The 20,114-nt window shown below is 56.6% G+C and overlaps 1 protein-coding gene and 1 pseudogene across 14 annotated transcripts in view; both read right to left on the bottom strand.

Annotated features, from left to right (window-relative positions):
* Positions 1 to 2,324: 2,324 nt before the first annotated feature.
* Positions 2,325 to 4,223, bottom strand: LOC141407835 (uncharacterized; annotated as a pseudogene).
* Positions 2,325 to 20,114, bottom strand: part of TMEM184B (transmembrane protein 184B) — a 53,980-nt gene continuing 36,190 nt past the window's right edge. For 6 of the 14 annotated variants that reach the window (XM_065522131.1, XM_005567307.4, XM_074003794.1 and 3 more), the window contains 6 exons: positions 13,364 to 13,454; positions 12,795 to 12,870; positions 9,481 to 9,572; positions 8,130 to 8,299; positions 7,488 to 7,682; positions 2,325 to 4,750 (listed from right to left, as the gene is read on the bottom strand). In XM_065522131.1, the coding sequence (XP_065378203.1) occupies positions 4,509 to 4,750; positions 7,488 to 7,682; positions 8,130 to 8,299; positions 9,481 to 9,572; positions 12,795 to 12,870; positions 13,364 to 13,454 (866 nt within the window). In that variant the 3' untranslated portion in view covers positions 2,325 to 4,508. Of the gene's footprint in view, positions 4,751 to 5,674; positions 5,696 to 7,110; positions 7,399 to 7,487; positions 7,683 to 8,129; positions 8,300 to 9,480; positions 9,573 to 12,794; positions 12,871 to 13,363; positions 13,455 to 13,599; positions 14,016 to 20,114 lie in introns of those variants that run through there. The other 8 variants (XM_074003792.1, XM_005567306.5, XM_074003793.1 and 5 more) reach the window with 4 other exon arrangements.

The raw sequence follows: 20,114 nt of genomic DNA, 5'->3' as shown, positions 1-20,114 counted from the left end.
GCCATGAACACAGTGAAATTTAGAGCTACATTCTGGCGGAGCATGGTGGCTCACACCTGTAATCCCAGCACTTTGGGAGGCTGAAGCAAGAGGATCATTTGAGACTAGGAGTCCAAGATGAACCCGGGCAACACAGTGAGACCCCATCTCTACAACAAATAAAAAATAATTAGCCACGTATGGTGGTACACGTGCCTATTGTTCCAGCTACTGGAGAGGCTGGGGTGGGAGGATCACTTGAGGCCAGGAGTTTGAAACCAGTCTGGGCAACATAGCAAGACCCCCATCTCTACAAGAAATTTAAAAATAAGAAAACAGGCTGGGCACGGTGGCTCACACCTATAATCCCAGCACTCTGGGAGGCCGAGGTGGGTGGATCATTTGAGGTTAGGAGTTCAAGACCAGCCTGACCAACATGGTGAAACCCCATCTCTACTAAACATACAAAAAAAAAAAAAAAAAACACTCGAGTGTGGTGGTGCACGTCTGTAGTCCCGACTACTCGGGAGGTTGAGACAGCAGAATTGCTTAAACCCGGGAAGCGGAGGTTGCAGTGAGCTGAGATCGCGCCACTGCACTCCAGCCTGGGTGACAGAGCGAGACTCCATCTCAAAAAAAAAAAAAAATTAGCCATAGTGGTGTGGTTGAGCCCAGGAGTTCAAGGCTGCAGTGAGCTATGATTGTACCACTGCACAATCTAGGTGACAGAGACCCTGTCTCAAAAGAAATTTAGGGTTAAATTCCCGGGCATCCCTTTAGTGAACAGACACTCCCACCCAGAGAGGAAAAAACCCAGATTTCGGAGTCATTTTTCCAGCACTTTCACACTGAGGTCTGATTTTCTACAGGCAAGTAGAAACAATCTTCCCTATGTTTCAGAAGGCCCACGGAGGCAGAGTGGCTTTCCCAGCCCGTCTGCAGACCTAAACCATAACCCTGTGTCTTGTCCTAGGCCTCAAAGTCACTAATTTCAACCCAATCTGCCAGCCCTTCTGAGGCACCCTGAAGGAGCTAGTGGAGTGTACTGTGGTCTGTGGGTCACGGCAACTGGGGTTTGAATCTAGGTGTCTGTTCTTAGCTGTGGGATCTTTGGTACTTATTTGATTTCTCACAGCCTCAGTTTACCCATCTGTAAAATGAACATGCTATGGGGCATGAGGCATGAAAAACCCTGGGGACCCTGTGCTACAGGTTTTTTTTTTTTTTTTTTTTTTTTGAGATGGAGTCTCCCTCTGTCGCCCAGGCTGGAGTGCAGTGGCCGGATCTCAGCTCACTGCAAGCTCCACCTCCCAGGTTTACGCCATTCTCCTGCCTCAGCCTCCCGAGTAGCAGGGCCTACAGGCGCCCACCACTTTGCCCGGCTAGTTTTTCGTATTTTTTAGTAGAGACAGAGTTTCACCGTGTTAGCCAGGATGGTCTCAATCTGACCTCGTGATCCGCCCGTCTCGGCCTCCCAAAGTGCTGGGATCACAGGCTTGAGCCACCGCGCCCGGCCGGGCTGCAAGTTTTAACACTCAGAACACACATTGACAGTGGCACAGATTGAGGTGAGGTCAACTGTGGGGCTGGGTATGGGGCCGGTGGGGTGAGGCACCAGCTGTGCAAAGGTGCAGGATTTGAGTCCTGGAAAGGGCCAAATCGCATAGGTCGGCCACGTCCACGGGGCTTTCTCCCCTTTCCAGGTTGGGGCTCGGTGCTTTCCCTGCCAAGACCATGACCCTGAAATACTGAGTTCAGTCCTGCGGGAAGGGCAGCAGGAAGCTGCGGGAGGACGCAGGACCCGCCTCGGGAGGCTGGCGGGAATTCCCCCACCCACGCTGCATTCCTGAGTGCTCCCGTCAGCAGCAAGCCAGGCCCTGAGAAGGCATGCAGTACCAGAGAGGCCAGGCACTGTGCCCACGGCCAGAGGCCCCCTGCCCCAGGGTCCCTGGCCCTGAGGGTCCCAGGGTGGAGGATGGGCCCAGAGATGCAGGAAGCTTGTCTGGAAAGGGGATCCCAGGAAATCCTGGGAGAAGCCTGCAGGAGCGGGGCTGCCAGCATGTGGGCCCCATCGACCTGGTTGACCAAACAGGGAAGGAGCATTGACCACCTGCAGCCCGGCTGTCTGTCCTGGGGTGGGAGCTTCCTGGGGGCTGGGGAGACCCTTTGTCCGAGGGAGGCCTGGGCCTTGACCTTGGTCCCGGTCAATCTGAACCCCCATCACTTAAAGGTTACACACAGGAAGGAGAGGGTTTCCTAAGCCGCCCCTGCCCACAGCCACTACACCCACTCCAAACCCAACACAGGGGGCAGGGAGGAGGAAGGAAAAACCTCACCCACATGCAGAGATTTCAATACAATCTATATTATCTCATATATATATTCTTCCTCACTTTATTTGCTCACTTCTGTCACGCATTTAAAATGTCACAGAGACCAAAATAGAGTGGCTTTCTGGTGGAACTCATGGCAGTCATACAACAAGATACAAAACTAGGAGACTCTGTCTTCTCATACATCATACAATTAATTTTTCAAGTATTCCTTATGTACAAAGAGCTACTCTATCTGGAAAGAAAATTAAAAAAAAAAAAAAAAAAAAAAAAAAAAAGACAAGGTAGGTTATGCATCCTAAGGAGGAGGAGGGGATGGAGCGGTTGGGCACGTGTTCCCATTCCCATGACCCCAGGGACCGCTGATTCCCTACCACTGAGCTCCCCCCACCCCCACCCTCCACGCAAACAGCAACGCTGGGGCAGGTGATGACCAAGGGGGTGGGAGTCAGCAGCACACTTTGGCCTGGAGGGAGAAGGGAAGCTACGTCGGAGACAGCTTGGTGAAAGCAGACGGCAGGGGCAGGGCCAGGGCTGGTCCTCAGCCTGTGTCTGCACCCACCTTCCCGGGTCAGGCCCCCCAAGACGGAGGGGGAGAGCTGGCCTCTGGCACCCACATGCAGGCCTCTGCCACAAGGGAAGGAAGGAGGCCAGGAAGACAGCCAGGCCCCGACTCTCCTCACAGGTGGCAGGGAGGGAACCTGTTCATTCCAGGAAGGACCAAAAGAAACAATCCCCAGTGAACACCGGCAGGGTCCCTCTCCCTTACCCTACCAGCTTCTTGAGGCCACTGCAGCCCAAACCCAGGGATAATCTGGGTTTTAGATGCCAGGACACTTTGCCTGTAGGGACATGTGTTGTGACACCAGGCTCTTCCTAAGTCAGGAGCTGGTATAAGCCCAGCCTGCCGGGGGCTCCGGCTCCGGAGGCCCCAGGTCTAGAGGTGTGGAGGGGGAGTGGAGGGGCTTGGTGGTCCTGAACACTCCTGAGGCCTGTCTGAGGGCTCTGGGCCCAGCACTGCAGGATCCTGTGAGCGCCAGCAGCTGAACGAAGAGCCCCAGGGAGCATGTGGGACAGACAGGGAGCCAGAGAGGGGCGCTTTCATATGTGACTAAGGCACAGAAGAGATGGGCCAGGGGCCGGATGGGGCAGAACACCAGGCCCTGTGTAGATGGGGGCCCCGAGAGGAGTCTGGGACCATTCCCCCACCTCTCAGCTCCCCACCGTGTGGCCACCCCTCCCAGCCTCCCTGCCAGACTGCCTTCCCCCGGAAGCTGGTCTGAAACATGGAGACTCAGACCTTTCCCCTGAAATGGGAGGGAGAAGCCCCAGAGAGAGAGAGGACCCAGCATCAGCCTGGGAGGGAGGGCTGGGAGCCCCTGAACCCTGGAGCAGCCAGGAAGCAAGGGCTCTGCCCAAAGCTATCGAGGAAGGACCCAGGTGAGCCGGCAGTGCGGGCTGTGGGCTGTCCTTGGTAGGCCAGGGGGAAGGGGCATGAGGCAGGCAGAGGTGTGGCCATGACGGGCGGGGACACCCAGGGGCCAGAAGCCCCTGCTTCAACAGAAGTGGTGCCCAGAGGCCCCTGAATGCCCTTTCTGGGTGGGGCCTGTGACTCCTGGTGTCTGGCTCTGATCCTTGCAGCATGCCAGGGAGGTCAGGAGGGGAGGACCACAGAGTGCCCACATCCCCGCTCCTGCCCAGGGTGAGGTGAATCTAGCACTGGACAAAGGTGGACAGGGGAGGGATGCAGGCGGGAAGAGCCCAGGTCAGACAGGGTATTGCACGGTGTGTGTGGGGGCCACGGCTTGCCGACCTCAGCCTGAGAGTCTCGCGGGGAGAAGGGGCTAGAAGGCTGCAGCCGCTGGTCCACACACAAGCATTGGGGCCTGGGCGCGGCTGGTCCCAGCATGCCCCCAGCACAGGATGGGCAGCAGGGGCATGAGCCTTGCTCCCAGTGTCCTCTGCCCTCGCCCGGGCAGTGCAGGCTGGGCCGTGTATAAATATTCCTGAAGGCCCATGGGCGAGCCTGGCTGTCCCCGTGTCCTCTGGAAGTGACATGTGAGTGTTTCTGGTCCAATAAATAAATGGTGGCGTGAGTGCTGTGCCAGCTGCCTCCTGGCCTGGTGGTGTGGCTGGAGGTGGGGCACAGCCTGACCATGGCTACGGCACCAGCACTTCTGCCACCACAGCCCGCACCTAGAACTCATCATCAGAGCTGAGCAGGAGAGTCTTCTCGTTGTCGCGGGCGCCACTGAGGCTGTGGGAGCGGGAGAGGCCATGGGCGCCACCACGCCAGGCGGGCCCAGGCTCCAGGGTGGAGTGCTGCGTGTACTGCTGGTAGGCGGGTGAGAAGTTGTGGATGGCGTCCTGCACGATGTCGTGCGGGCTCATGGTCTCCTTGAGGCTGCTGGAGATGCTCTTCATGGGGGCGCAGCGGCCTGCCGGGCAGGGGGCGGGAGGGGTGGGTGAGGAGGCTGCTCAGCCCCTGCCTGTGATCCTGGGACAGACACCCCCTAGCCCAAAGCTGTGCCCTTCCACCACCCCTTCTGGGACAGAGAATAGGGTCCAGGATATGAAAAGGGGCAGGAAAAAATGGACTCCTTTGGCTGAGGAGCCCCAAGGGGAGGCTCAACTGTGAAGAGGAGCAGATGTAACCCCCCACTGGAGCCAGGCCGGCTGGGGGAGGGACCGAGGCTAGAGACTGGCGAGCTATGGGCAGTGAGCCTGGAATGCCCCAGAGAGGCCAGGGCAGGCTCAACCGACTGAAGTCGGGGCATGTGGGGCCAGAGGGCCTGGAAGCCGGGGTGCCCTGTTCCACAGGCGCCAGACGCGTCCCCCACCACCTGGGGAAGTGCTGTGCTCCCTCCACGCTGAAGAGTGGGCCAGGGGCTGGCCCCATCAGGACTAGGCTGGCCTGCACCCCCAGGGCAGCAGATGCGACTCACTGGCTCCCTCTAAGAGGGCTTCCTCCTCATCTCCTCTAATCAATCGTCCCGTCCTCACGGGCTCAGAGGGGAAAAGCAGCCCAGGAAACAAAACCTGGATGTAAGGGGCAAGCCTAACTCCAGAACCCAGGATTCCTGACTCAGCTTGTGAACTCTTGGAAACATCGTGAAATGCCCCGATATCCCATGAAGAGCACGGTGACCCCAGATGAGGGCGGGGCATATTCCAGAACGAGAGACCAGGACGGAAGCAGGCAAGCTCTACAGAGGGTGGCCCTTGGCAGGTGCTCTGGGCATTCCCACCCAGGGGTGCCAGTGGGGAGATGAGAACACAGAGGAGCTACAGAGAGAGGCATGCCAGTGACGTGACCAGAACTGACGTGCAGGACAGACATGCAGACCAAGAGCGGGACCTACCGTAAGGGCCGTATGTTGGCACTGCCCACGGCCAAACCCCGGGCAAAAGCAGGGCAAGGGGGGTGGGGAGAGAAGCCGAAGAAATAGAGAAGACAAGAGACAGCTGAGTGAACAATGTGTGCCCACCACCGAGGCCCACCAGCATGACATACCACACACCCTGCCCCCGCCCCTCTAGGCCCCCACAGGGCACCCAGGAAGCTCCAGGTGCCTCCTGGGGCTTGGCAGGGGGGATATCCACCTAGTGATGACTCCTCCCCTGGTGTTCACGCCAACAGGAAACATCCGCCTGGCGGCTGAGTTCCGCCTCCACGTCTAGGTCAGGACGTCCCATCCCCACTTCTTCCCAGGCTAGCCTGGGGCCACATCTGCACCTCATATTTTACAAACCTCACAACACTTCCCAGACCAGGACATGGAGGCTCGGAGGGAGGGGTTACGATCGCACAGCTGAGCCAGCTCTGCACCCAAGCCTATCCTGAGGGCTAAGGGTCTGCGCCTGGGTTAGAGGGTAGCAAGGGGCTCAGGACCAGTGCGGAGGCAGAGAAGGGCAAGCGGCTTCCCCGGCCGGGTGCGGGTATGTCTAGGAGCGGTGTGTGGAGGGACAGCTCAGGCTGGGCGGCAGAGACCCAATGGGGCAGGAATGGTTCTTTGCCGTGCCCCCCCTTGCCCCTTGGGGTGGCCCCAGGCCCCAGGACGATGTTCCTACGGGCACAGGGTATGCCAGACCAGGTCTAAGGGACATTGCCCTCAATGCTGGGTGGGTGTTTGCTAGGTCCTTCCAACTGGGCCATCAGCTGGCAAGCCCTGGCCTTTGTGCGCCTGCTCTTTGGGCCATAGAGTAGGTCTTCCCTGACCAGGGAAGGCACAGAGGAAGCGGGGTGGGAAGGAAGGGGAGCCCCGCTGCAGGCAGACATTTCTACACTCACACTACCCACCACGGAGCCTGTGTGGGCCTGCAGGTAGGCCCTGGGGAAGTGGGTTTCTTGCCTCCAGCCACTTGGGCAGACAGCTGGCAGCAGCCAGGCTCCTGGGTAGATGTGTCAGAGAAGGAGGCTCCCCTCTCCCCAGTTCCTCCTGCCCCTTCACTGGCTCAGTCATTCTCAGGCCTTCCCAGCCTCCTCTTCCCCATCCTCCAAGGACAAGCCCGTTTGCCCAGTGGCCAGAGGCAGCCCTTCCGGCCCACTGGAGCGTCTCGGCAGCAGCACATTCACACCACCCTGGGAGTGCTTAAAGCACAGAACTCTCAGAGCACACAGCCTGCCAGCCCAGACCCATTACAGCGGCATCTCCGAGGGTGGGGCTGGTATCAGCCCTTTCAAAAGCTCTCCAGGGCATTTTCCAGTACAACTGGGGCCACTTACCACCGTTCTAGCAAGAAGGAAGATTCGCAGGTGTAAAAGAAAGCTGTTAAAACCTATTACCATCCGAGTCTGTTTCTCAGAAATATTCTTTTTTTAAAACATAGTATATGAGATGAGGGAATTACAGGACAAAATGGTAACCACAGTGTTGGGTGTCAGAAGCCCGAGGGAATTTGTCTATTCATTACAGTCTCTGTCTGTATCATCCCTGGGTCTCCACACTTGGATCTGTTGCAAGAGACAGGTGGCCTGAGCTTCCAGGACCGAATCCATAGTGCTGGCGGCACCTGCTCTTCCCCGACCTCTGTGGCCCCATTTCTGCACATAGAGTCGGGATCCCATGTCCTGACCCAGCCGCACCTGTAGGATGCTGGGAGGTGGGAGGGCCCTGGGATGTTTGGGGCTCCCTGTTTCTCCCAGTGGGGGTCACCTAGGACCCTGGCTCATACCTTGTGCGTCCAGTCTCTTGTCAGCATAGACCTTGTAGGTGAAGGCGTGCCGCAGGGCCAGGGCTGCAAAGAACATCTCCACACAGATGATGAAGTCCTGGTAGCCAGCAGCCACAGTGCCCTCACCCACCGACACGCGGGCCGAGTGGATTTTGGGGATGGCCCCACACTTCTCCAGGATGGCCAGGAGCATGCCTGGATGAGGAGGCATGGGTGTCTGGACCCAGACTGGTCCCCTTCCTGGTCCCCCATCTTCCACAATGCCCCACTCAGCTACCCACACACCCCAGTAAGGATGTAAGCAGGGCCACAGCTGCTCCTGTAGGGCAGGAGTAGCGACACAAGGCCACAGCCTCCGGAAACCCTGCTCTCCCAGCTCTTTGCCAGCCACCAAAACTGAGATGTCAGCGATTTCACAGGGTCTCCTAGGCCCTCCCATCCATGTAGCGGCCCCGACAAATCTCCCCTATCCCCTGGGAAAGGCCCCTGAGGGCTCAGATTTCACCCCCAGCAAGTGCCCAGTGGGCTGAGGCCCCTCTGAACAGGCCCCGCGGGCACCAGGGACCATAAGCAGAAGGGGCAGCAGGAAGCACAGAGGACAGGGCAGCATGGGCAGCCTCGAGGCGCTGGGAGGGGGCTCACCTTGCCAGAAAGAGAGAAAGATGACAGACTTGACCATGAAGAACTTGAGGACGGGGCTGTAGGGACTGAGCAGCTCCCGGGTGGCAAAGTAGAAGAGGAAGAGGGCGTAGAGGGCCAGGCTGACGGAGATGTTGTAGATGATGGTCACGTAGAGGTAGCCGCTTGTGACGCTGCAGGACGGGGAGCATTTTCTGGCTGGGACAGACCCTTGGAGGGAAGGGGCTCTCCTCGACTGCACCACACACAGTCCCCATGGCTCTTAGCCCCACATGTCCAGCAGAGCTCAAAGAGCCACTGAAGGGGACAGAGGGGGTGATCAAAGCGACAGACAGGGGTGGGAGTGTACGGGGTGCGTCTGCAGGCCAGACCAGCTCTGCTGCCTCTGCGTGACTCATGGACTTGTCTACGCCCTGGTGCCCACACTCCTAACACTGGACACCAGTGTGGAAGCCAGGGCTGACCTGGAGGCCATAGCCTGACAGGCAGATAACAGGCGTCAAAGTGGGTGACGCTGCTTAGCTCTGCTGCCTTTTCACTTGGTCGGCTGCATCCCCCTGACCTCCCTTTGCTCACCTGCCCTGGTAGGGCTGTTGTGCAGTTTACAGACAGTGTGTGCCAAGTGCTTCAAAGCACAGGGCTAGACACATGGTCACTTTTTTTTTTTTTGAGAGACGGAGTTTTGTTCTTGTCACCCAAGCTGGAGTGCAATGGCGTGATCTCGGCTCACCACAACCTCTGTCTCTTGGGTTCTAGCGATTCTCCTGCCTCAGCCTCCCGAGTAGCTGGGATTACAGGCACCCCGTCACCATGCCCGGTTAATTTTTTGTATTTTTAGTAGAGACGGGGTTTCACCATGTTGGCCAGGCTGGTCTTGAACTCCTGACCTCAGGTGATCCACCAGCATTGGCCTCCCAAAGTGCTGGGATTACAGGCGTGAGGCACCGTGCCCAGCCACATGGTCATTTTCACTAAGCCCAGAATGAAACGCGTGTGGTCAATTTACACAGCAGGGGCTTATGTACCTGTGGACTTGAGCCGACCTCTTGGGGCTCTGACCCTCTCGCTCCCTGCCTCAGCAGTGGTCACTGTCCCTTTGTGGCCCATCCCTTCGCGGTACCACTCTGCAGCCTGGACGTGAATGTGACTGCTGCCAATGGTTCACTCCTGGGCCGGCAGCGGGGCCAACTGCAAGGGTGTCCACTGCTGGGCTCGGACTTCAGGGGGGCGTGAGCACCAGGCACCCAGGAAGGTCACGGCTGTGCAGCCACTCTGGCCGCCCCCTTCCCTCAGCCAAGGCACCAGCCTGTGCCAACACTCCTCCCACACAGCCCGGGGAGCACCCGCTGCTTACTCAAAGTCCCCATCCCGGTACTTGCCGAAGGCCTGGAGGACCACAGTGCTGACCGCCATAAGTGGCTTCACCACACAGAACTGCAGGGTGGCCTGTCGGGGGGAAAAGGAGGTTGAGTGTGGAGGAGGAACGCAGAAGGCATGAAGCAAGCTCTGCTTCTGGCAGCCAGAACTGTGCCGGATGGAGGGACAGAGAGGATGAAGGGGACGGAGAGGACGGAGGGGACGGAGGGGACGGAGGGACGGAGGGGTTGGAGGGACGAAGGGATGGAGGGGATGGAAGGATGGAAGGAGAGAGGAGATGGGGGGGATGGGGGGATGGCTCTGTGTCCTGCTCCCAGGGGACTGCTGTCTGCATGGGGCAGAGGGCAGAACATGTAGGAGATGCAGCCCACGCAATGCCGTGTGTGAGATGAGCATGTGGAGGAAGGAAGGAACAGCGTGGCAGGGTATGATGGAGGCGGGGGACAGGAGATGCACACAAGGAAGCTTCTCGAGCCAGGACCATCAGGAGGGTGCTGGAGACGAAAGGTTCGACAGGCAGAGGGGGCAGCTTGCACCAAGGCCCCGAGGTAGAGGGTGGACAAGTGCAAGGGGCTGCGCACTGGAGAGATGGCCGAGGAAATGGACAGGGCCAGGTCCTAGAGACCTTGGTGCCTGGAGCAAGGCTGGGGCCCCGCTCAAGGAACCAGCCACCGCGTAGCCGGCACAGGTGAGGGCCTCCTCCCATCCTCCAGGTCCACCCCCTGTCCGGTTCCTGGCCCCACTCTCTGGATCTGGGTCCAGGGTTTCTGGTGAGCACAGGTCACTCTGGGGATGGAGGTGACTCAGGAAATGTAGCCCCAGAGCACGTGGGCTCCACAGTCTCGAAATCTGAGTTTGAACTCTGGGGACAGCTTGGGCAGTCACTTGGCCTCTGAGCACAGACTCCCTGGTGAAAAGGACGTAGTCACTCCCCACACCACAGGGCCACTGCTGCGGGGTGGCACAGCCAGGAAGCGCAGTGTCTTCTCGGGAGTGTCCCGCCTCTGTGCATGCACTAACGGCGCCTGCTAGTTGGCTGAGCCACGGAAAGAATTCCTCAGCCAGGTTTTCCCGATTCCCTACGGGAGGACCCGTGGTGCCCATAACATCACTAGTATCACCATTATCTTGAAAGCAAATAAATCTAAGCCCTAAGGCCCCTCCTGAGGAGCTGGGGGGTGGTTAAATCCAATCCAAAAGGCTCAGCTAGTGTAGCTGAAAAAAGGACGAGGAGCCTGGAGCGGGAACAGTGATCTGTGGAAACTGCAGCTTCTGCCCCAACCAGGGATCTGAGCCAGGCTTGCAGGGGAGCCCCAGGCAGCCCGCACCATGGGGCTGCCATACGGAGGGGCTTGTGTGATGGGGCAGACGTGTAGTCCCACTCCCAGAAAGCCCCAAAGAACGTCCCTGGCCCTGTCATCCCGCCTAGAAGAAGTGGGACTGGCACCTTCTGGGGAAAAGGGAAGAGCGGCAGTTTGCGTGAGTTCTAGTTATGAGCCTGGGAAAAGGGAAGAGCGGCAGTATGAGTGAATTCTAGTTATGAGCCTGGCAGCAGGCTGGTGCTTCCCTGGGTCAGTTCACCTAGTACTCATGACAGCCCCCTGATGTGGGTGCTATCATTATCCTCACGGTACAGATGAGGAAACTGAGGCACAGAGAAGCTGATGCAGCAGAAGCAGAGCCCAGGCCAGTAGGCCCCAGAATCATCACCTCACCATACCCTGGACCAGTCAGCAGTTCCCAGGCTGGGCTGGACATCAGAACCCCCCGGGGAGTTTTAGACACGTGCCAGGTTCCAGGGCTCCATTCCAGAGCTTCTCCTGCGGGCTAGGGCAGTGAGTGGTGATCGGGAATCTCTGCTTTAAGTAGGGCATCTCTCCAGAAGATCTGGATATTGAGCGCTGGCCCTGAGGAGTCGAAGGCCCGTCTCTGTGCGCCCAGGACAAAGCTGTGGGGTGTGCTCTCTCGCCTTCGTAAAGAAAGGAAGAGGGCCTCTTTTGTTCTCTTACTTCTTGCATCTCTCCCTGCCACCGTCAGGAACAAGAGCAGAACGTCTGAGCCCACAGGGCTGGGGAATCATTTCGAACAAGGCCACCCGAGCTAACAATCATGAAATCAAAACTTTGTAGACGATATAATCGTCAAACGAGGCGGTGAGTCACAGCTGGCCGGAACCTGGGTGGCTGCACCAACTGGTAAACAATGGCTCTCAATGCCCCACCCTGAACCCAGGATAGTTTTAACTCTTTCCCCGCAGGTCCGGTGGTGAGATTCTGAATTTAGGAACATGCTAAGGAAGGAAGGTCTGGAAGCAGAACTGGAGACTTGGCATGGCCAGGCAGAGGCTTTGTGGGTGTGCCCGCCTTGTGGCCTGGGCCCTGCACAGAAGGGAGCAGCAGGCCCTGACCTCCCTGCCCAAGCCACAGTGACTTGGCTGTGGGTTTCGTATCCTTTCGTGACTACTCTTGGCGAAGCTGGAGAGGCTGACATGACAGAGCCCCTACAGAGCCCCAGAGGAGACGAGGTCATGAAGACTGGGCGTGATCCCCTCCGACTCTGCCTCCCTGAACAGGAGGCCGTGGGCTCCGCCACACCGGGCTGAAAGCTCTACATCCATGACCTCATCTGATCCTCACAACCATCTCTCGAGAGGAGTATCATTACACTCATTTTACAGTGGAGGAAACTAAAGCTCAGAGAGGGTGAGCCAATTATCCAAGGTCACACAGTCAGAAGAAAAGCTGGAAATCAGGCTCGGATGGTCAGACACCCAGGCCCACACACTGAGTGACCCCACCACACTGCCTCCGCCCAGGTTACTCTAGATCACACGGAGGTCAGCCCAGGAAGCTAGAGCGGCTGGACTGCCAACCAGGAAATGCAGGGAGAGATGGCACAGGCCTGTTCTAGCGTGTGTCTTTAATGCCAAAACCCTCCTGCCCCCTAGCTGTAGCTGATGAGAAGTTTTCAAATGGAGGTTCTAGAATCCCCATGCACCACTTCTGATTCTCACACACACCAAGACTTGGTCACACGAGCAAGAGTCTGGGCTCAGCTCTTGCCCACAATGCAGCAGACACTCCCAGGATGCCGGTCGCTGCCCCTCCAAGCACACCCTGCTAATGTGGTGCCCGCCTAACAGCTTCGGGGGCTGGATGCTGGGGTGCTGGGGGTCTGGGGGGCCTCATAGGAAAGGGAACCTCTTCAGGTGGGGCCCAGGGCAGCCCAGGGCAGGGTTTCCCAGTCCCCACCCTGCTCCTCCTGACCTAGGCAGCTGCTGGGGGCACACACCTGTTTGCAGAACCGCAGAAACCCGATGGAGTAAGTCTTCCCCCAGAGGCAGCAGGTGCCATACACACAGCTGGACCTGGAGGAGACAAGCATGGGAGGCAGCAGCGGTGAGTGAAGAGCCAGGACTTAGGAACGGTGGGGTGGGGAAGGCCGCCCTCCCGTCCACCCAGAGGAGCTGGGGCACACATCCCGGGCAGACTTTGAACCCGAGGCCAAGCACAGGGAGAGGTATGGCAGGGCATCTGCATGTGCCATAGGCGGAGGGACACAGGGCTGCACTGGCCCTGGGGTGACAAACCAACTTGGAAAGCTCTGAATGTAAAAACTGCAGGAGGCAGAAACAGACAGGAAAGCACTAAGACTGAGACCGGAAGAGAGAGAGAGAGAATGAGCCGCAGAGGCCCTCCTAAACGCCAAGAAGAATGAATGGCTCAGGAAATGTGGCGAGGCACAGCAGGTCAAGGTCACGGGCAGAGATGGTCTGTGTCCAGCTGGTGCCAGGACAGCTCCAGGTACACAAGGCCCAGGAAACGGGGTGGTGTAGGGCTCCAGGAAGACTCCATACTCACTCAATGGGTTTTCCTCTGATCTCCGACATGATGGAACTTTCTCCTCCTAGGTACTCATAGCACAGGCTCAGGAAATTATAGATGACCAAGGCTGCGAAAACAGTGTCCAGGGGAAACCAGTCAAATCAGCAGAATGGGTCCACAGATGCTGGGATTCTAAACGGCAATGGAGGTGAAAGAGCCACAGCCATGCGTGGCAACAGGGAGGAGCCTGGGGGACATAAGGTTGTGCAAAAGGAGCCTGTCAAGAACGCACACAGCTGACCTTCCGCTCCTAAGTTCAAATCCCAGCACACCTAAATTATCTTACCCAGGGATGCACCCCTACACTGGCGTAATACTACAAAGGGAAGCAAGGAAGGGACTGCCGTGAGTTCAGGGTTATGTGGGGAGGCCGGAGAAGGCTGAGATAAGGGTGGGCACTCAGGAGGTTTGGGAGGGCTGGCAGTGTCGACCCTGGGGGGAAGCGGTACTGGCTTTATTAGTTTTTCCAGGCGCAGTGGCACGTGCCTGTGGTCCCAGCTACTGCTGAGGCAGGAGGACGGCTTGAGTCTGGGCGTTCTGGGCTGTAGTGTGCTATGTCGATCTGGTGTCTGCACCGAGACTGGTAGTAGTATGGTGATCTCCTGGGAGTGGGGGATCACCAAGTTGCCTAAGGAGGGGTGAACCAGCCCGGGCTGGAAACAAAGCAAGTGCAACTCCAGAGTGGGATCGCACCTCTGAATGGCCACTGCACTCCAGCCTGGGCAACATAGCGAGACCTCATCTCTAATGTATTTATAAGTAAATATTTGTCTTACATACTTGTGTGTTATAGATCACAATTTTATAAGATAACCACAAAACAGTCTTTATGAAAATCTTGGGAGAAATTGCAAGCAGGAATGAGAGCGCAGAACCTTCATCCAGTCAACAACCTGTAGCGGTATCCGGAATACACACAGCACTATGAGCTACGACAAAGCACACAAGCAGCACAGAACACAGTGCAGAAACCTCGGCAAGCTTAGGCTGCTCATTCTATTTTTTTTTTTTTTTTGAGACGGAGTCTCGCTCTGTCGCCCAGGCTGGAGTGCAGTGGCGCGATCTCGGCTCACTGCAAGCTCCGCCTCCCGGGTTCACGCCATTCTCCTGCCTCAGCCTCCCGAGTAGCTGGGACTACAGGCGCCCACAACCACGCCCGGCTAATTTTTTGTATTTTTGGTAGAGACGGGGTTTCACCGTGGTCTCGATCTCCTGACCTTGTGATCCGCCCGCCTCGGCCTCCCAAAGTGCTGGGATTACAGGCGTGAGCCACCGCGCCCGGCAGGCTGCTCATTCTAAATTGGGACTCGGCTCAACATCTCCACAAAGACCCAAAATTTGCCACAGGGAGTGATGGCACAGCACATCTGCTGTAAATGTGGATGCTATAAATACAGCAACACGCTGTAACGGGTCTCCTGGTCAGCGGGTTTCTGCTGGGTCAGCAAAATGAAGGCTGCTGCCTACAGGGTGCTAGAGGCAAATGGATATACCAGGATGGAGGAGAGCATGGAGAAGAGGAAGAGGGGTGCAGCAGAGGGTACCCAAAAGGAACGAACGCAAGAGGAAGAGCCAGAGCGAGGACATGGGAATGAGGATGGGCATCCAGCAAAGGCACAAAGCCAAGGGGAGGGGCAGAACAGGGTGAGGGGAACAGGTCGAGGGAGCCACAGTGGCCCTGCAGCCAGAGGGCTCCTTCTCATCCCATCCCGCCAGCCCCTGCAGCATAAAGTCCTTTAAGGCTCCCTGGTGCTGCCCAGCTTGGCACTTGGTCTTTCAATGGGTGACCTGGTCCCTGCCCATGCTCCCGCCACTCCCGAGCAGCACTAATGCTGCGCTTCTCCCCAGAGCAGGTTCTCTACCCTTCGGTGCTTCTGCACTCCCAGATCCCAGAGGCTCCAGAGCCCTTCCCGCTGTGCTCTCAGGATCCATTAACCCCCGCTGGACAGCACCCAGTGTGACAAGTCCCCGGTGACCATTGTGGAATTGAGTGCCCTCCTACCCATGGAACCTGATTTGCAGACACTTCCCAGTGCTTCCCACCCTGTGTCATAATGACTGTCTCCTCCTCTCCTTCCTCAGGACACAGGCGCCACTGGTGGCACACACGGGGCACACCACAACTGTTTCACTGACTGAACTGGGGCGTGGAAAGCCCTGGTGATGCTTTTTAGGCAAAGCTGGCCTTCAGCAATTTGGAAAGGAACATATTTGCGGCATTTTACGCGACTCACGGTTGCCCTAACCCATTAAGCGCTCCCATCTCCAGGTGACATCCACATATAATATCCATGAAGAAACAGATGGTTATTTTACACTAGTGTGTTTTAGTAGTAATTATTTGCACAGCCATGTAAGTAGAATACAGATAAAACCATGACTGAAGCTCCTCCCTATATGTCTGTCCCCCAGCGCTGACTACGCCTTGTTGTCACTGTCCCTTTGCCCTTCACATACATACAGCAGAGGTATGTGATGTGTGTGAGCCTCTTTGGGTTCAGTTTCCTCATCTATCAAAGGGGATCACAGGAGCACCAACTTGGCAGGTGGCTGTGAAGCGTGAGCATCAAAGTGCTCAGAAGTGTGTCCGGGGCGCGCTGTGCTGGGTGTTGGCTGTCACGACCATTACTGTCTATGTGCTGCCTGCAGGGCCAGGAGCCCCTGGACAGGGCTGAGGGCCGTGTGTACTGCCTGCCTGTGCTGGAGGCAGCTCAGGATGTCTCAGGACAGACGAGTCTCCACCAATCTCCAGATGACTCTTCACTAGCAAGAACTATGGAGCGAAGGGAAAGGGGTGGGCATTAAGCCAAATGTGGTATCAACCTGTCAGTAACCTCTGTTCAAAACCTCACAAGGCGAAGCACAATGACAGTGTCCATTCTAAGCCGGGTCCAGCTATATCATGACAGTTGTATTTTCTTTTTTGTTTGTCTGGGTTTTGTTTTTTATTTTTTTGAGACAGAGTCTCGCTCTGTTGCCCAGGCTGGAGTGCAGTGGCGCGACCTTGGCTCACTGCAACCTCCACCTCCAGGGTTCAAGCGATTCTCCTGCCTCAGCCTCCCAAGTAACTGGGATTACAGGCATGCGCCACCACACGCAGCTAATTTTGTATTTTTAGTAGAGACAGGGTTTCACCATGTTGGCCAGGGTGGTCTCGAACTTCCGACCTCAGGTGATCTGCCCACCTCAGCCTCCCAAAGTGCTGGGATTACAGGAGTGAGCCACCGTGCCCGGCCGACGGTTGCATTTTCTAAAGATTGCCACAGCCCGTGATGCTGACACCCCACCTCTGAGAGGTGGGGGTCCTGTACCCTCCCTTTGCATTTGGTGGACCTGAGTGACTAAAGCCAAAGTGATGTTTCATGACATCTGATGTAGGGGTTAGAAAAGGCCTCTTTCCTCTGGCTCTTCCTTGAGTGCCTATCCTTGCACCCAACCACCATGCAGGGGGGAAGCACGAGCTAGCCTTTGGAGACACTGCACAGAGAGGCTCATGTGAGGGAACCGAGGCCTTCAGCTGACAGCCAGCATCAACTGCCAAGCACACAAGGGAGCAAGCCTTCAGGTGGTCTGCCCCGGCCTTCACACTCTCCTGCCAAAGCCCAGAGGTCACGGAGCAGGGACGAACTACCTCCCCCACGCCCAGTCCAAATTCTTGCCCTATAATATCCGTGAAGAAATTGGATGGTTGTTTTACACTTGTGTGTTTTGGCAGTAGGTATCTGCACAGCCATGGTAAGTGGAATACAGATAAAACCACAACTGAAGCTCCTGGGTCGTGCAGTGACCGCTCACGCCTGCATGCAACGGTACATTCTAGTCCCTCTGCTCACCCCAGAGGCAGACCCTGCTGAGATGCCGCCTGTTCTGTCCTGCAGCCCGCTGACTTCACTACCACCCCTCTCTGGGCTCTGCCTGATCCTTCTGGCACAAAAGCAGCATCAAGTAAGGTAAAGAGCCATGGGCCCTGGAGCCAGCCTGTCTTGGTGTGGACTGTGGTCCCACCCCTTAGGAGCTGTGTGGCCTCAGGCAAGTGTCTTAAGCGCTCCATGCCTGAATTTCCTCATTTGTAAGCGGGATAACTCCTTCCTTGGTGGGGTGAGGGGCTGTGAATGTGCAGAGCCTTAGATGAGCTGAGCGCACAGGCAAGAGTCCACGGTGTTGCCTACTGCTTTTTCCAGACCGTAAACTCCTTGCAGGTAGAATGCAGTCCTACCTCCAAAGACTACCGAGGGCCTGGCAGCTACAAACACAATCAACACTGAAGGAAGGAACGGACAGACGTACATGGGCCATCTCCCCAGGGGAGTCTGCCATGACAACAGGCTCAGGCAGGGCAGGAGGGGACACCCCACTCTTACTCCAACACTGGAGGAGCTCCTCTCAGAGGCTAGCTCCAAGATCATCAGCTTTCCAGTCTCTAATGACAAAACCCTCCAGGGAAGCCACAGGGGTCCCAGGCCCATGAGCCCCCTCTATCTGGAAGCTCCCTCCCGGGCGAGCCCATCCCTGCAGTCCTCTCCCGAGAAAGGCCTGGCACCTGGGCTCATGTCCTTTCCTGCATCAAAACACACGTTAGCAGTCAGCACACTTTTGAATGACGTGGCCGGGGTCCATCCGTAACCGGCTCTGCATACAACTGATCAGAATTGTCAAATGTCATCGTCTCTCTCAGTTCAAGATTCTTGACCTTTTGGAGGTGCTCTGGGGCCAGCTAGTCTATAAAATACCAATTTACTGACAGCTCCTTTTAAAGAATCATTAGTGAGTCGATAATTGACTCCCTAATTCTTGGAGAAGATGAGACAGAATCTCCTTAGACGTGACGCAACCGGCCCAAGCTCGGCCCCACTGACCAACTAGACGCATCAGTTTCCCTCCTGGAAAGTACAGAGCCATGTGAACCACCACCTCCATCATCCCAGCAAAAGTGTTTAAATGGAAAACTCAACACATCCCCTGGAAACAAACACAAAGATGTGTGCCCTGGATGTAAGAAGAGCGGAGAAGCTGAGGCGGGGCTGGAGGGAGGGTGCTTGGCCGGGAAGCTCACTGCCCACCGCCCTTCCCACCATGGGTCCAGTACCAGACCCCTGAAGAGGCCTCGGAGACACACAATGACTCTACACCTCCCTAAATATCCACCACAGCTGGTGTGCCAGGCTCTGTGCTAAGCCCTGGGGACTCCTAAATGATCAAGGAGCCCTCAGGCCAAGTCCAGAGGGCAGCAACCAGCATGAGGGACCGGACAGCCTCTCTCCTGGCCTGGACAATCAGGCTGTGGCTTCTCTGGAGGGTTTTGTCTTTGGAGACTGAAGAGTTGATGGCCTTGGGGCCAGCGTCTGGGAGGAACTCCTCCAGCATTGGAAAGAGAGTAGGCTGTCCATCCCCCACTCCCAAGCCCCCCCCCGGAACTTTCTGCCCCACTCTAGACACCAAATCTTAAACTACAGACAAATGCACACTATCAGGAGAGAAGGACCAGGATGAACACAAAACAAGGACTGTGCTAGGAATGAGAAGACATCAGGGGTCACTCTCTTAATAGACGTGACAAGCACCTTGTTCCCAGGGTCAGATGGGACTCCCAGGGGCAGATCCCAGGACTGCAGCTCAATATACTCAATATAAAAAACCATTTCCTTTTTTTTTTTTTTTTTCCTTTGATGCAGGGTCTCAGTCTGTTGCCCAGGCTGGAGTGCACAGATGCGATCATGGCTCGCTGTAGCCTTGACCTCCCAAGCTCAATCGATCCTCCCACCTCAGCCTCCTGAGTAGCTGGGACTACAGTTATGTGCCACCATGCCTGGCTAATTTTTGCTTTTTGGTTTTTTTGTAGAGACAGGGTTTCACCATGTTGTCCAGGCTGGTCTTGAACCCCTGGGCTCAAGTGATCTGCTGGTCTCAGCCTCCCAAAGTGCTGGGATTAAGGGCATGAGTCACTGCGCCTGGCCTATAAGAAACCATTTCTAACGGGTAGAGTCCAGAGATGGAAGTCGTGAGCTTGCTGCCAACAGAAGCAATCAGGCTGGGCCACCCCTCAGCAGACTTTCTAAAGGGGTCCCTTCCAAACCCGAGGCTCCAGGCTTCTCCCTCGTGACTTTCCTGTCCCTTGCGGATCCTGTTTATTCCTGTTTCTCGCCACCCCAAATGCTGCTTCTGACCTCTCCTCTACTGGCTTCTTTTGAATGGGCTTCTTTCCTATCGGCAGCTCCTTGAGTCTGGGTAGGAAGCTGTAGTCCAAGAGACTGCTCCTGACCCAGCCTCTCAGCTGGCCCATGACCTAGTAACTGCTACAGAATCCAGCAGTTGTAAGGCTTTACATGTTCACACACCCCTCCAACAACCGCCACCCCATTCCCCCACAAGGATGGAGTTATCCCCACTTACAGATAAGGAAATTCAGGCACGGAGCACCTAAGACACTTGCCCCAAGAGCCCCTGGGCTTTGAGAAAAGACTCAGTACTTGCCCTCCCACGTTTCTGCATGCAGCTCCCAGGGTCAGGAGGCAGACACACTCATATAACTCACTATAACTTCAATGCACACTCGCTGTGCACCTACTGTGTGCCACACACTGTGTGCAGAACCTCAATGGCCCTGGGCACACTGGGCCATTCTAAGCTCATCTCCTGTGCACACCTTCAGCGCCTAAAGCTGGCCTCATGGCCCAGCCCTCTGCTGCAGAGAAACACTCTGATTACTTGGAAAGACTGGGACATTCTG

The sequence above is a fragment of the Macaca fascicularis genome, chromosome 10, assembly GCF_037993035.2.
Source record: "Macaca fascicularis isolate 582-1 chromosome 10, T2T-MFA8v1.1".
NCBI lineage: Eukaryota > Metazoa > Chordata > Mammalia > Primates > Cercopithecidae > Macaca > Macaca fascicularis.
Note: the sequence above shows the minus strand (reverse complement) of the source record. Positions and strands in the feature narration are given on the sequence as shown.